At 35.7% G+C, this 15,483-nt stretch overlaps 1 protein-coding gene and 1 long non-coding RNA gene across 10 annotated transcripts; both read right to left on the bottom strand.

Moving 5' to 3' along the window:
* Positions 1 to 1,971: 1,971 nt before the first annotated feature.
* LOC143908484 (uncharacterized) lies at positions 1,972 to 2,689 on the bottom strand. Its single transcript, XR_013260164.1, has 3 exons — positions 2,532 to 2,689; positions 2,310 to 2,433; positions 1,972 to 2,200 (listed from the first exon to the last, which is right to left on the bottom strand). It is a non-coding gene; the product is annotated as an uncharacterized LOC143908484 (long non-coding RNA).
* Positions 2,690 to 3,805: 1,116 nt separating this feature from the next.
* Positions 3,806 to 8,412, bottom strand: LOC143908483 (annexin B9). Of its 9 annotated transcripts, none has more exons than XM_077426158.1 (10): positions 8,182 to 8,412; positions 8,038 to 8,119; positions 7,697 to 7,753; positions 6,501 to 7,064; positions 6,157 to 6,333; positions 5,868 to 6,072; positions 5,638 to 5,790; positions 5,336 to 5,509; positions 5,073 to 5,254; positions 3,806 to 5,000 (listed from the first exon to the last, which is right to left on the bottom strand). In XM_077426158.1, exons 3-10 carry the CDS (start codon positions 7,712 to 7,714, stop codon positions 4,947 to 4,949), a joined length of 1,527 nt encoding a protein of 508 aa, XP_077282284.1. In that variant the 5' UTR covers positions 7,715 to 7,753; positions 8,038 to 8,119; positions 8,182 to 8,412; the 3' UTR covers positions 3,806 to 4,946. The 9 variants fall into 9 exon arrangements, with proteins under 9 accessions (XP_077282284.1, XP_077282288.1, XP_077282291.1 ...); XM_077426162.1 differs by having other exon boundaries at positions 6,501 to 7,049; XM_077426165.1 differs by lacking the exon at positions 6,501 to 7,064.
* Between the last annotated feature and the right edge of the window lie 7,071 nt (positions 8,413 to 15,483).

Below are 15,483 nucleotides of genomic sequence, written 5' to 3'. Positions count from 1 at the left end.
ATTTAAATACAAAGTTTACATGTGTATTTAAATATATATTGTTTATATATGTATTTTTCAATAGAATAAAAGATTTAATCACAAAGAATTACAGAGGTAACAGTACAAAATAAAAATATTTTATTAAAATACATAAATTTTTCTTGTAAAAAAACTTGGCGCTGTTAGACTTCGAAATTTTAAATAAATAAATAAACTTATTCTATACTTAATTATAAGCCGCATTATCCGCCGTCCGCGTCGTCACGCACACCCATATCATTCACTCCCACATCCACGCTGATAATCATTTAATATTACTCCCATCGCATTCGTCTCTGAATTATTTTTATTTATTGTTGTCTTTATTTATTTAAAATTTCGAGGTCTAACAGCGCCAAGTTTTTTTACAAGAAAAATTTATGTATTTTAATAAAATATTTTTATTTTGTACTGTTACCTCTGTAATTCTTTGTGATTAAATCTTTTACTCTATTGAAAAATACATATATAAACTTTATATTTAAATACAAATTGTATTCCCTCGTTGGATTAAATATTTTAATAAAATATTTATATTTTGTACTGTTACCTCTGTAATTCTTTGTGACCATTAAAAAATACACATGTAAACTTTGTATTTAAATATCTTGTATTCCCTTGTTAAATTTAAATAAAATTGTTTAATCTTATAAAATTGTTATCATACATTCTTTTCTAATTGACACAATGTAAAGATTTTTCAAAATAGTGCAACAATTATTTTTTGAGGCAATATACATGTTCTCTCTGTAATTGGCGCTCTAATTTAAAGAGATATCATTTCTTTTTTGTAATTGTAATAGATCACTTAAAGCGAGACTTTTCTTTTTGATAAGGTAACATAATTTTGTGACGTGTATCACTTGGGTTATATCCTTTTTACGGTACAATTTTTCATATATTTTTGCTAAGCACACACTGGTTATAGCTTGCGTGGAAGACGTGATATTCAACGAATATTCGTCTGGGCATTCCTCCAATTGACTGGCTATACCACCATTAATTTTTGCAAACCGTCAAACTAGGCTAGACCAATTGTTTGGCCCAGTTTAACGCAGTATAATGAATGTTACGCGTAATGAATTCTATTAATGCGTCTCTATAGCGAGACCTGTTGTCGTTTCATTTTCTATTTTATCCACAACAAACATGACAGAATCTTGCCAATTAATTTAACTTCATTATGCTTGTCGCACAAAGCCTCGTCGGGTTTTGAATCGGGTTCATCGTTCATGCCGCTGTAAATGTTTAATATATTCTAAAACAGAATTACACAATAAATTAATTACTGAAATACGTGCATGCTACCTACATTCCAATCGATAATATTTACTTGTAAACAATTTCAGCAACCCTCCATCAGTTATAGATGGCATTATTCTTCTTCGCTGTTCAAAACCTGCTCTTCTCGCTTTCTCTCTCCTTTTCCATATATCTCCCTCGCAATTGCAATTTCTCCCTCGGCGATCGATTTTCTTACGCTGTACCGTCCACGTACTTTTTGATTAGCTGGTACTTAAATACAATAAGCTCTCGATTAAGCCTATTAAGAACTTGATCGATCCAGTCATTACTGTGATAGTCATATACCTCTGCTCAAGTATAGGTGACTCGCATGAGGGTGCATCCCGATGGAGAAGAAATAGCGGAACGGAACAGTAACGGAAAAGAGATATGGTGAGGGGTTAACCAATCAGAGTAGTTCCGTTTCAATTCCGTTCCGTTATTTAGTGAGTGGGTTCCCCATGGCACGGAGCTGTTACGGAACGGAAAAGAAATGGAAAAATTTCTAACCTATTCTGTCGAAAGTTCGCAAATAAGTGCAGTGGATCGATTGCTTTGCAACATTTTTATTTTTGCAAATAAAGGGCAATATGTCGTCATCGGTAGGTATTACATGTGAAAATAAAATATATATGTTAAAATCCTATGTTAATATGATAATGCTAATTAACCGAATGTGATATATTTCATTAATTTCCAGAAATTCAAATGTGGATATGTTCAAAGCGTCCTGTTCAAAGAGCAACAGCATTAATTCCTTCCACATCAACAAGTGACAACCTCAACGTAGATGATGATCTTATTCCCATCATCAATGACAATCCTACGTCACTGTCTCCAGTCTCTCCGGCGTTATTGCTGTTATTCTCACTCTCGACGTGTGTTTCTAAAGAATCTAAATAATAACAGATTTAGTTTTACAACAAATTTATATATCATTTACATATTCTAACCATTAGTTATATTGAATATATATTGCCTCTCTTGTACACAAATATACGTACCATTTATAAAGAGATTTCGATCTTTATCCATTATTAAATTCGTATGATTTGCTAAGCAAGGATGTGAAAGTTTTCCGTCTTCATCGAACCAAACAATCCAGCGGCAATATCCACATTTGAATTTCTGGAAATTAATAAAGTATATCACATTCGGTTAATTAGCATTAACATATTAACATAGGATTTTAACATATATATTTTATTTTCACATGTAATACCTACCGATGACGACATATTGCTCTTTATTTGCAAAAATAAAAATGTTGCAAAGCAATCGATCCACTGCACTTATTTGCGAACTTTCGACAGAATAGGTTAAAAATTTTTCCGTTTCTTTTCCGTTCCGTAACAGCTCCGTGCCATGGGCACAGTATGTGCCATGGGGAACCCACTCACTAAATAACGGAACGGAATTGAAACGGAACTACTCTGATTGGTTAACCCCCCACCATATCTCTTTTCCGTTACTGTTCCGTTCCGCTATTTCTTCTCCATCGGGATGCACCCTGAAGATACACGGTCCGATTTTGTCGCTCGGTGTGTTGCTGGCGCATGCATTTGATGCTAAACACTACCGGTCTCTTAATATACAAAAAAATAAGGCATGAAAGGCAATGAAATTAGAGAAAAACTTGAGAGAAAAATATAAAACAGATTCTACCGACCAAGCTATTCGTGAATTAAATTTGTCACCTGATTTAATACCATTAGATTTTTGGCCCGCGATTTCATTAAGTCTGAAGTGTACTATAAAAAAATTAGAGATGTACCTAATAATCTTCGAAATCTTCATTTGCAATGCTTGAACATGTTTTCCGTGAAACAATTGATCGCTTTGAGATATTGATGATCATTACGTAAAAACTAACAATTAAATTAGGCCCATATAATATGTGTTTTATTTAAATTATGGCGACCTGGCAACCTGGCAAAACTGTGAACTATAATTTAAGACGTAAAAAATGACACGTCAAGAAGCAAAATTATCCTTGCGATTTACAGCGTTCTTCATTTTAGTGCAGTGTTTTTACATTTAAAATTATTTTGATAGTGTTAAAATATACCGAAGATATCCACTTTATTGTGATTTAATATGTGCAAGCAAATACTTATTTTTTTCAATTCGGCAGCTGTCAAACGGATTGTTTTCGTTCTTGATTAAGCAACAATCACTTCGACAAATGTGGATTACTCATATAAAAGGAGAATTTTCGGTGTATTTTACAAATCTATTTTATCGTTTACAGATGGTATTTTATTAAAAAGCATTTTTATTTTAGTGTAAATCGCAAGAATTTTCATGATATATTTTCATGATTTTATCGCTTCTGATGTCATCAATCTAAGATAGCTGCAGTGAGTGAACAGGAGCCTTAAAGGTGTTTTATATAATCTCTATTATTTCACAAAATAGGTAGTCACTTTAGAAACACCCTACATAGTATCTACACGATTAATACACTCTCTCCTTATTTTTTAGATAATTAACAGATAAATACATTAGATTAATTTTTTATTCCTCCGAGATCCAGAATCACTACACATTTTTAATTAGATTATATAATACATATAAACGCACATATATACGCACCATATGTATAAATACGTATTGTATTTATACAATTTGTAATGGAAACTTTAATCTCAGGGTGTGGATCTTCAATATTTCAACAACGCTTTGAGAACTTATTTCGCTTATATCCTCAGTTAAAATTTTTATTTATAGACATAGTAAATACAGTAATCAAAACAATGGATAATACATACGTATGTAATAACTTGAAAAAATACATTTTATAAATATAGAATAATATATAAAACTATTTCTGGACATTTTTATGTAAGCTATATTATGCCATGCGAGAAAATATATATATAATCTTTATGTATATATATATCATTTATATATAAAATGTCTTTAAATCTGTAAGGTACACACTCATAATAATCTTTCATAATATCATGACAAGAAGGCCGATAAATTCTCGTGAGATTCTTTGTCTAGATTGACATTCACTATGAAGCACGTATGTCTTGGCACAATCGTTAAAAGCTTATCTGCTACCATTACCATCGTTACCATTTCAGAACCGTTTACAGTATATCAATGTACATTCGATCAATGTAAATCATAGTCAACTAGCATAAGTATACATGTACAGTAAAAATAATTTTATAAAATCACTGATCATAGAATCACTAATTACATATGTTGACGAATGAATAAAAAATAAAAATTAAATGTACTTATTAATAATTTTTCAAAGCAATTAATGCGTATATAAGTATATCTCAAAATATGTGTAGTCACCTCTCACACATTTACTTTCATCGTAGATATTAAAATCGTAGATATTCTGTATGACGTTTTGAAATTCTTAGCATTCATCAACATAGCTAGTGAATCTGTACACAATCGTTAGTAATTTTATAAAATCACCGAAGTACTTGCACATCGTGTATAAATACATCTCAAAATATCTTCATATATATTTTTCAAAGCATATAAGCTTGTCACTGGCATAACGGTTAAAAAATTAAAAGAAAAGACGGCTGGACATATATACATACGTCAAACGTATTTGTAAAAAGATGGATGATAAATGCAACAAAATAAGTTCCATATCTGAAAGTATTTTAGGACTGCACTAGTGCCAGTAAGCATTTTTTGTAATGACCTGAGCAGTCACCCTGGAAAAAAGAGAAAATTAGATTGTCAGTATAAATATGTAATATATGATGCTCTTGTATTTAATAACTTACGGATATGAAATCTTCCAATGACTCTCCATATTGATGAGCAAATACATTCTTTATTTCACCCATATCCACTTCGCAGCGTGTCACAACCAGTCGAATGAGGCGGCTATCATCGGTACCAAGACCTTTCATGCTTTTGTACAATTGTTCGGCGAAGAAACCGGTTCTGTTCTTGACACACGTCACTGTTTGAAAGATATTGATTTTAGTAGGCAGTCTAGTATATATCTTTCTCTTAGACATATATATTTATAACTTATTCCTACCAATTGCAAGAAGACCCTTCTTAATATCGCCCGAAAATTCGTTTTCAATTGCATTCTCAATATCGTGGCCCGTTATGTTATGATACTCCACAAATATCTGTCGCAATTGTGCAATGCTTCTTTGAACAAGAATGGCGTTAAAAGTAGACTCATCTGTACCAAATCGAAGCTCCCCTGTATAACATTAATATACCATTTAAAAAAAAATATATATATATACATATATATATATATACATATATATATATATATATATATATATATAGCAGTGGCTATATATTTAAGTATTCTTTATTAATTACCAGCTTGCAAAAGTTGCTTAGCGTCTTCCATTGCAGCAGCATTATCCACATTCAATGATTCATCTCTATTGGCACAACACAACGATACCATCAAGCGTTTGAAATTGCCAGACGTATCAGAAATTAAATCATCTTCCAATGTCCTTCCATACACTGTAATTATTAAACAGTATGATAAGCAAACAGACCGATGTTATCTTGTAAATCTTAATAACGATTGGCTAACTCACTTGCTTCATATGCCTGTTTAATGATCGAAATTTCATGATTGGACAGTGTACACAATACTTCAATGAGTACCGTCTCATCAGTGCCAAGACCAGACATTGCATCGTTGAGTTCTTTAGCATAAAATTGAGGTAGGGGCGTCATCAAGGCAAGAACAAGTTTCTCGAAGTTACCTGACAGCTCAGACTTTAAATCCTTTATCAGATCCTGTTAACAGAGAAGCAACATTGTGGTATTAAGCCCCAATTTTTCTTTTTTTGTAAAACAAGTTTCTGAATTCTCAAACTACACCTTTCCATAAAGAGTTTTAAATTGAGACGCGATCTCTTGGCGTTGTAGATTACTGCGATTCGCAAGTACATGAATAATAGCTTTCTCATCGGTGCCAAATCCTTTCATAGCTTTTCTCAAAGTTTCCGCATCCGCTCTGGCATCAAAACCATCGTAAGGCACCACCGTGGGAGAAGTCTATAACAAAATTCATAAAACCTTAAAAAATTTACGCAAAGAATAACATTTAAGATTTAAGGCGCTTTTCTGCAAGATTACAATAACTGCTGCTTTAATACTTGCACAAAGAATATTTAATATCTCGCTTATAACTTTCTCAAAAGTCTTACTATTCATAATCTCACCTTAGGCGTAAACCGATCTCTCCGGGGGGCTGGGGTAGTACCACGCGTACCAGCAGTAGATGGATTAGCAGCGTAAGGATATTTCGGCCCTACCCCCTGCCCCCCGGGATAGCTTTCACTTTGGTATGGAATTGTATTAACTGTGTATGTACTTGGTCCAGAGGGATAAGGGGAAGGAGCCATATTGCTAAAATATTCTTTAGCGTCTGGTGCAGCTTGAAGATTAGGATATGTATTGTAATTTTGTTGTCGAGGATAAGGGGACGGTGTAGGTTGATTGGAATGTGCATTAGAGGGGTAACACGTGGGCATAGATTGAGGATACGGCATTTGCTGCGGAGAATAAGTATTGGTTTGCGCAGGTACGCTGCCAGGAATGGGATGCATGGGCTGTGTCGGATAAGGAGCCTGAGAATATGGTTGAGGCATGCCAAAAGATGTCGGGGGCGCGTTTGAGAAGCCCATCGAAAGGTAGGATGGAGCACCAGGGGCAGAGGGTGCACCAGGTGGAGCCCCAAACGACGTTGGCGGTCGTGCTCGTCCCGGAAACTGAACAGGTGGTCCCTTGGATATATCAAGGTACATATACAGAAATAAATAGTACCAATCCCATACAAGCTACATTTAACTATTTGAATAATAAGCTTATTTTTAAACTACGTTAGTAGACCATATTGATGGATACATACTATATATACATACATATTCAGGCAATAATAAAAAGCATGTCACAGCCCTTTGTCGGTAGAAAGACTATATACATTTGATGCTTGTTTTGGTATACATAATTATATTGTATATTACATGATGTCAGCAGAAGTATAACAGAGTCTGCTAACATAATCAGACAGCAGATCGGCGACAGAAATCGATCTGAAATCAAAATCCTGCTGGAACCTGTAGACTCTGCTGCCGTTTCTGCTGTCAATCTGCTGTCTGATTGTTAGCAAACTCTGCTGGCAGAATATAAACTGAATGCGGAGCAATTGGCAATTAATGTCAGTCTGCTGCTCGGTCTGCTAGCTCGTCTGATCAAATCTGTCACCAATCTGTCCGACAGACTGCTATCATTTTGCTTACTGGAGTAATATGCACATATGTATATAACCTCTGCCTTTTTTAGAAATATGGAATTAACACAGTTTGAAAATATGCTCTTTAGTTATTTAACAATAAAAACAAATGCATATACTCACTTGATAACCGTAGCTCATTTTGCCTATTCGAGAGTTAAACTGTCGCAACGGAAGAACCTGCACACAGAAGAACACTAAATTACAAACTTCCTCTATCTAAGCTGCGTCACGACCGTCACATGGCCACTAAATGGTAATTTGTGTAGTAACGCGGATAATATATACAATTCGATAACAACTCTAATACATATATCGTAGGAATCTACAAAGAATATTGTTGGAATAAACGAAACTATCACAATATATTAAATTATATCGCAATTATCATAAGCTGACACGTGTCACGCGTCACGCGTCACGCGTCACGCATATGTCGCCGGACTCGCCGGAGAGGTATCCACCTTGAGGAGAAAACAAACGGGATGATCGATGACTCCCAACGAAATACGGCGGATGTATTCTCGTCACGGTACGAACGACAAACTGCGGATGAACGATGCGCTACGTTAAGTCTTATATGATGTCACTCAGCTCTCGGTACTCACCTGAGGTAGTTCCAGGTAGTTCGCCCAACTGTGAGATTACTAGCTCCCGCGTCGTGAGTGTCGTGACTCGTGACGCGTATGTTAACGACAGAAAACGTCGCGCGGAATACCGCGAATCGCGATCCGCGATACCGCCCACTGCCGCCGGCGAGAGAGACAGAGAGACGTGACCGCGTGACGTAAGAGAGTACGCGAGCGATCGAGATGAGCATGAGCGGCGCCGACTGCCGAGAGTGCCGAGTGCCGAGTGCCGAGTGCCCGGTGCCCGCCCAGCCCGCCGGCCCGGAGTGCCGAGTGCCGAGCCACGTGGCGCGCGGCGCGCGCCGCAGCGTCGCGCAGCGAGAATGGATTGGTAGTGGCAAGGACAGGATCAGCCGGATCAGGTAGTGGGAAACTAGAGGAAGGCTCTTTCGGTCTCCGCTGATTTGCACGTCATCGAGAATTCCGGGAAAACCGTAGTATTCCGCACGCAAAACTGACTGGGTGTCGAATAATAACGTGAGCACGAGACAAATTTTGAAATTTTATATTTATCAATTTTCTTTAGGCCCTCCTCACAATATAGCTAGTAGGAATAAGAATAAATTTTAAATATTGGGATATATAAATAGAGGAATATTCCTCTAATAAATATTAAATATTAAGATATGTAAATGTAGGAATATATTCTTATATTTATATCTTATCTATATTTTATTATTTTCTATTGTGCGTTACGTTTATATAATAATTATTATTTCTACTTATACGATTCCTAATATTTAATATTTATTCTTATTCTTAATATATGCTCTATTGTTGGCAGGGCCTCATACTCGTTTAAAGTTTCAAAGAATTAATTTAAATTTAAGTTAAATAATTAATTTTTTTCTTTTATTTAGTGTAAGTTTATTAATTTATTACAGCGAATTTGCAAATTTATGCATATTATGTTTATTATGATTAGTTTCCGATGCAAATAAGAGTGAAATTGCTAGTAAAATGGTCATAAATTGTAACAAATTAATAATGATAAAAGATGTTAATGATGAGGTAAAATTGATGCATAATATCACAAATTAAAGAAATAAATTGTATTTTGTTAGCCTTGTTCAAGATTGTCAAAAATAATATCTGTTATAATGATGATAGATATATTATGTGCTCTGATAAATATAATTATATTATTAATTGTAATTAGATATATAATGCATCATGCATGGATATATATATTATGCGTGCTCACAATATAAGAATTTTTCGAAAATTATATTCTGACTGCGGAAGTGATATTTGATTCATTATGCGATGGGAAATTTTATTGATGCACACGAAGGAGATCCCGAATCTTATTTTTTATGACAGTCTTGCCCGGTCTTTATGCAAATATTGGTATTTCTTAATAAAACTAGAAAGAGAAACGTCAAAAATAACCCGTAACGTAAACAAGACACTTACCAGACAGCATTATATCCACAATCGGGACATAACACGTCTCAAGGAGTCTTAAGCCGCGTCCAGACTTGTATCAGATCACCGTATCGTATTATGATATTTTCTTATCAAAATACGGAAATGTTGGTTATAATGATACGCCAAAGCCTTGTTTTCAATCCGCGTATCCCGTATCTTACAGGTCGAAAACAAGGCCTTGGCATATCATTATAACTAACATTTCCGTATTTTGATAAGAAAATATTATAATACGATATACGGTGATACGATAAAAATCTGGACCCAGCTTTAAAGGATGTCTTTAAGACGTCTTATTTTATGTCTTATATCTGGATTTAAACATGCGTGCTACCTGGGTTTGTAGTTAACGTTTTCTCGAAAATGATGATTATTAGCATACGCGTGCCATATATCGAAGAACTACAATCTTATCTAATATCAACATAACGTTTCGTTTAGAGACAATAACTCGCCGTGTCTTAACTTCAACCGTTGTTCTGCATGTCATGCTATCAACACGTGACCGATACATACTAATGTCTTTAACGCACTAGCAATTATGTTAATGACTATAGAAAAATAAGTAAACACGCGCGAGTTCTCGCACATACGAGTTTGTAGCTGTATACATATATGTAGAATGACCCAATTTCTGCCATGAAGATGTTTATAATTTTTTCAAGAATTTCTAAAAAATTATACATATGTACCCACATTAATTTGTGTCAGTATAATATACATCAAAGAATTACGACAATACCGAGAAAAGTTTATTATCGGAATTAATATCGAAAAATCAATACTGCGTCGACACTCGGCTTTTATAAGAGAATTACGTAATTGATAGGACAATGGAACAGGCGCATTTTATGGGTTGCGAGAAGAAAACGAGGCAGGCAATCTTCAAAATAATTTATTAAAAATGTCGCATATTCGTTATACCTCGAGTCGGTAGTCGGCAATGGTACAATTAGTAACTATATATGCATATCGCGTGAGCATGTTTTTCGGAGGGTCAATTAAAATTTACGTCTGGCAGGTGATCGGTCGTTATTGTTTTTATTTTATCGTGGAATATAAATTAACGGGACTGTGTGTGTATATACATATATACGTATATGTATATTTCGTGAGTCATCGAAGTTCCATGTGACACGAAATCTATTTACGCTCTTGCATACTTCTGCGGAATGCAAGGCGTTTTTGTCAGCAAATTGTCTAAAGCCCGTGTCACACTACGTATCGCGGACACGGATCGGATTGGGATTTGGGATTACGGATCGCGGATCGGATGTCAGCCAATCACAGATGAGCCGCTCGTCTATAATTGGCTAGATTACGATCCGCGATCCGCAATCTCAATCCGATCCGCGTCCGCGATACGTAGTGTGACACGGGCTTAACGCTGCGATCGGATTCTAGTGACGTCGTATGATGCATTCACTTCCGTCAGAGACGGCCACTTCGTCCGTAAATAAATCATGACGGGCTCATGACTCATGCGCAGGTCGCTGCCTCCTCGGACTGATTTCGCTCTGATGACTCTGATCCGCCGATATCGTCGTCCGATTGCACAATGGACTTTACGTTTTCTTTCTGACGGCAAGTAAGTACTTACTTATCCGGAAAGAATGGAAGAAAATCGCGGAAAATGGATAAAAATCCGTCCCTTGAATCCACTGTCTTATAGGTATATCTATGATATAGGTATGAGAAAAGCGTTGGAATTACTAAAACAAATCTATTTTTTAATTTTCTAAATAACTGTTGTTGTTTTATTTTAATTAACAAATTAGTTATATATGTATATTAATTATAAAAATTAATTTGTGTGTATATAATAATAAGACATATGGTTAACACAAGCTTCTCGACAATTTTAACGTACCAGTCGTGTCGTTATATTTAAATAAAGCCATCGACGTTTGTTTATCGCAATTCGTGTCACAGTCTTCAAATAGAGCGATTACAAATGTATTAATGACGTGTGCGTTTATATACATAGCCTGGCAAGATCGCGTACATGCGTGGGTGGGTGTGTATATTGTATATGTGTGTGTGCCTTTATGTTATTGTCAGATTTCTTGCTGACTTTGCGCTCACCATAATCTAATAATGACCGAGAGGAGGAATTTAAAATGCATTTGCTTTTACACGAAATACGTAAAGATTTGTATAATTAGTTTAAAAATTATTCTCACATTCCTCAGAATGTTTCTTTAAACGTTCCAAAGCGGCAGATAAACAAGAGATATATTCAAAATTTCAAAATATTAATATATCTTTAACACATAACATTTATTCCAGGAAGCGTACGCAGGATTTTTCCTAAAACGTGTGTTTTATCGCCCGATCGATCGTGCCTGTCTGTCGCGAAAAAGTTTTCGTATGAAAAATCAGGGTTATCGAGATCCGAGTCGGTGCACGCGATTCCATATGCGTTCGGTTCGGATTCTGGGTTTCATATATATACTCATTCTCTCGCGAATTGAGTTTTAAAAAAACGAATCTCGAGGCACGATCATCGGACCGGCATGGCACGGCAGTCGATCGATGCAATTGAGGGCGAACGTAGAACAGATTTATTCCCGGTGAGCAATCTCGCTTAAGGAGCATAATCGAATCGCTCCGTGGAATTTTTGAAAAAGAATTCCGCAGAATGCGCTTTTCTCACAAATAAGCGCGGCGACCTCGTCGCTGTACGCTGCAAAGTACATAGATACATCGTTATTTGTGAACCTGTCTTGAAATACGTGAATGATTGATATCGCAACAACCCAAAGGAAAATATTTCTCGGCGTTATGTGGAATGATAGTAGATGATATGAAAATTGAGTTTGCAGAAACAGTTTGTGCCATTCGTCTTTGTAGCGCGATACAACTAAAGAACTGTCAAGTTCCGCAAAGATATAGGTATTTTCGAGAACGCGTTACGTGAAAGCTGACTCGATCGATTCTTTGATTTGAACGCGTCAATTTGCGTAATTATTTCGAATTGTGACCGAATTTTTATTTTTACTTTCTCATCTGTAAGTTTACGGAGATTATCGGATAACTGTCTAGTTATCAATCATTAGTAGAGTGCGTATCTATATTTTACTTTCACAAAATAAGAGGTGTATTATCATAAAAATCCCGATGCGCAAAGGCATATCGATATCGTTTTATTGACAGCAACGACTAACACAAACCTCTGTTTTTCATGAAAAAAAAAATGACAGAATGAGGCGATTACTTAATTATATTACGTACGGGATTTATCGCGAAGTACCTAGACGTCCGAGATGATAAGTGTCGAATCTTTGGCAGCGTTTCGGCAGCGTAGAATTTATACGCACATGCAATCACGCGAATTATCCGTCTCGATGCAAACATTTGTTCATTTTTCGTGTAATATCGCGCAGGTAGTGCACGAGCGGCACGTCGTAACAAACACGCGACTGTCACCGATTGTTTGTCTATTGCGTAACGAAACTGTGCCAGCTTCTTTTTCGCTTGACACTGGTTCATTCTTATCTTATTTTGATACAACACTTCTCATTCGCTTATCTAACTTGGAACTGATTCCTTCGGAACTTTAACGATAGGGTCGTAATTAAGATAATGAGAGTCATTGCACTTTATTCTGTTATAATAGCTCGAATGAATAATCGCCGTCAGTTTCCTGGAGACGTTAAACAAGCGACGCCGCGACGGTAAGAATTGTAAGAAAAGCGAAGGAGAAGTGAACGCATAACGCGCGGTGGCTGAAAGTCTTTACAGTATACTTCAACATTCAGGTGTCTCACCACCAAAGTTAATTTTCTTTTCTAATAGTATACGCAAGTTATATTTATTTTGCTAGGCGAAACTTTAAGTGCCCCAACTCTCTCCTTCTGTAAATTTTGCCCTATATTCTGTATGATTACTTTATCGTAGCTCTATAACAACATTAAACGCCATGAAATCTTGATGGTCACCAGCAATCAAAATCGAGAGCTAATAGCATGGACAAAGGTGCGCGAAGATCTCGGAAAGTAAGACTTTGCCCGCGTGTGGCAAATTTGACAATCGACAGTTCGATCGTTTGCGTCTCTCATAATCGCAGCCGCGGATATGATTTTTACATCTTTAATAATAATGCCTAAAAAAAGGGAATGGTCTCTCTAGATTCGCTAAATAATTTACTTTACTGGCTTACATCGTGATCTAGAATCCCTTTAATTCGTACGATTACGCTTATTTACAATCGAAACACGAGCCGAAAGAATTGGCCGATAATCGTAAATTTGTCTTAGATTGACCATACCGATCATTTACGTAACCATTGATATTTACATAGGTGAAGCGACATGGCGGTATCCTTCTAAGCTGGAGAATTGTATCTTGAGGGCTACCGCCGTATCCGCAGTTATCATCTTCGAGGATAAAGCACGTGGAAGTGTGTGCGAGGCAGTACGTTTCTGCGCACTTGCGTTTGAAACGTGACACGTAAACGAGGCTAATTTGCGTCTATGGAGATTCATTTCGGATCGAAGTTCTCTAGTTCTCTCTGAATAATTATTGGATCGATGCGTATAAAATTCGAATTTTATGTCAAAATCCGCCGATTTTCAAATATAATTGAAAAATTTAATAATGTTTTTCACGTTTCTTAAAATGATATACATATAAGTATTTTTATAAATTTATTATATTATAAAAAAATAAAAAGTATTTTTTTGAAACTTAAAGCATATTTTTATAAACAGATCCTATCAGACAAACGTGACACGTAATATATCACATTCATTTCATAGTCCGATGTTTTAAGTCCATTGTTTTGTACGCAACAATCCAATAAGAGAGATTCGTTTATATTGAAAACAGTGTAAACTTAATTTACAAAAAATATTAAAACCGAAATATCGTGTTAATTTATGCTCTTATTTCTTTTTTTCTAAATTTGTGGTGCGTCAAAACTGAGTTTACATTATTTTTAAAATAAGCGACTAGTTGTTAAATCTGTGGCGACGTCGAATTAACAGGCTTCATAATATATGTATGTTTAAAAAGTTATTTATATTTCACTTCTGGCGTGGTTATCTTACGCATGAGTAAAATGTCGCGTTATTTCTGAGAGACGCTACGTGTCTCATGTAGTCACAACTTCGTGTTCTACATTAAAATCTAATTTAATCCTTAGACCGAAGTTTCATTCTGTCATTTCTGTCTTAAATGACAAGGATTAAACATCGACTATCTCTCGCGAAGTTTCATCAGTAAGCAATTATGCAATTGTCTCCTCGATCGCCTTTAAAATTTTTAAGGATTACTCTTTAAACTTTTATTCCTTCCGTTTGAATAAAATCTATACGTTTAGATAAAATGTGTGAAATTAACTACTCTCGAGAGTTCAGTAGCAGCTCCACAGCGAATTAACAACTTCTAACGAAAAATGTCGCTTTATCAATAAAATCGAGTAATGTCTAATCGATATATAGCGTTATTTTTTGTTTCGCTGATTAATGCGTCGGTCAACGTTTGTGCGCGAGATGTTTAATTACGCGCGTCGCGATAATAAAATCGCTCTATCAAGATAATGGCAATGCGGGTGTCAAAAGTCACGATTCACGCGTTCGTATGTGAACAGCGGCGATAATATACAGTGCAGGAGTGCGTCACCTGATCGCAGTGAACGTAAACTTTTATTATCCTGGGACGTGCGAACGCGGCGATTTTCGAAGGCAGTATTAGGTACGCGGTGACATATTTTCTCGAAGTCAGTGTTTTTTCCTTCGCGCCCGATGTGGCACAATCGGAAATATATTTCATCATTGATCTCGTAATGTCTAGACAGTTGTGAAATTTTTATGGAACGTTTTTTTTCTTGGCGCTGTAAAGGTGATA

Source organism: Temnothorax americanus, unplaced genomic scaffold (assembly GCF_048541705.1).
Source record: "Temnothorax americanus isolate GAGA-0224 unplaced genomic scaffold, ASM4854170v1 Scaffold97, whole genome shotgun sequence".
Classification (NCBI taxonomy): domain Eukaryota; kingdom Metazoa; phylum Arthropoda; class Insecta; order Hymenoptera; family Formicidae; genus Temnothorax; species Temnothorax americanus.
This window is presented reverse-complemented; position numbering and strand designations above follow the sequence as displayed.

Excerpts from the sequence above, each read along its gene's own strand:
- LOC143908483 (XM_077426158.1), bottom strand. Across the intron at positions 6,334-6,500 it reads GAGATCGGTTTACGCCTAAG|ACTTCTCCCACGGTGGTGCC; the intron begins GTGAGATTATGA and ends ATTTTGTTATAG. Across the intron at positions 5,791-5,867 it reads TAAACAGGCATATGAAGCAA|TGTATGGAAGGACATTGGAA; the intron begins GTGAGTTAGCCA and ends TAATAATTACAG.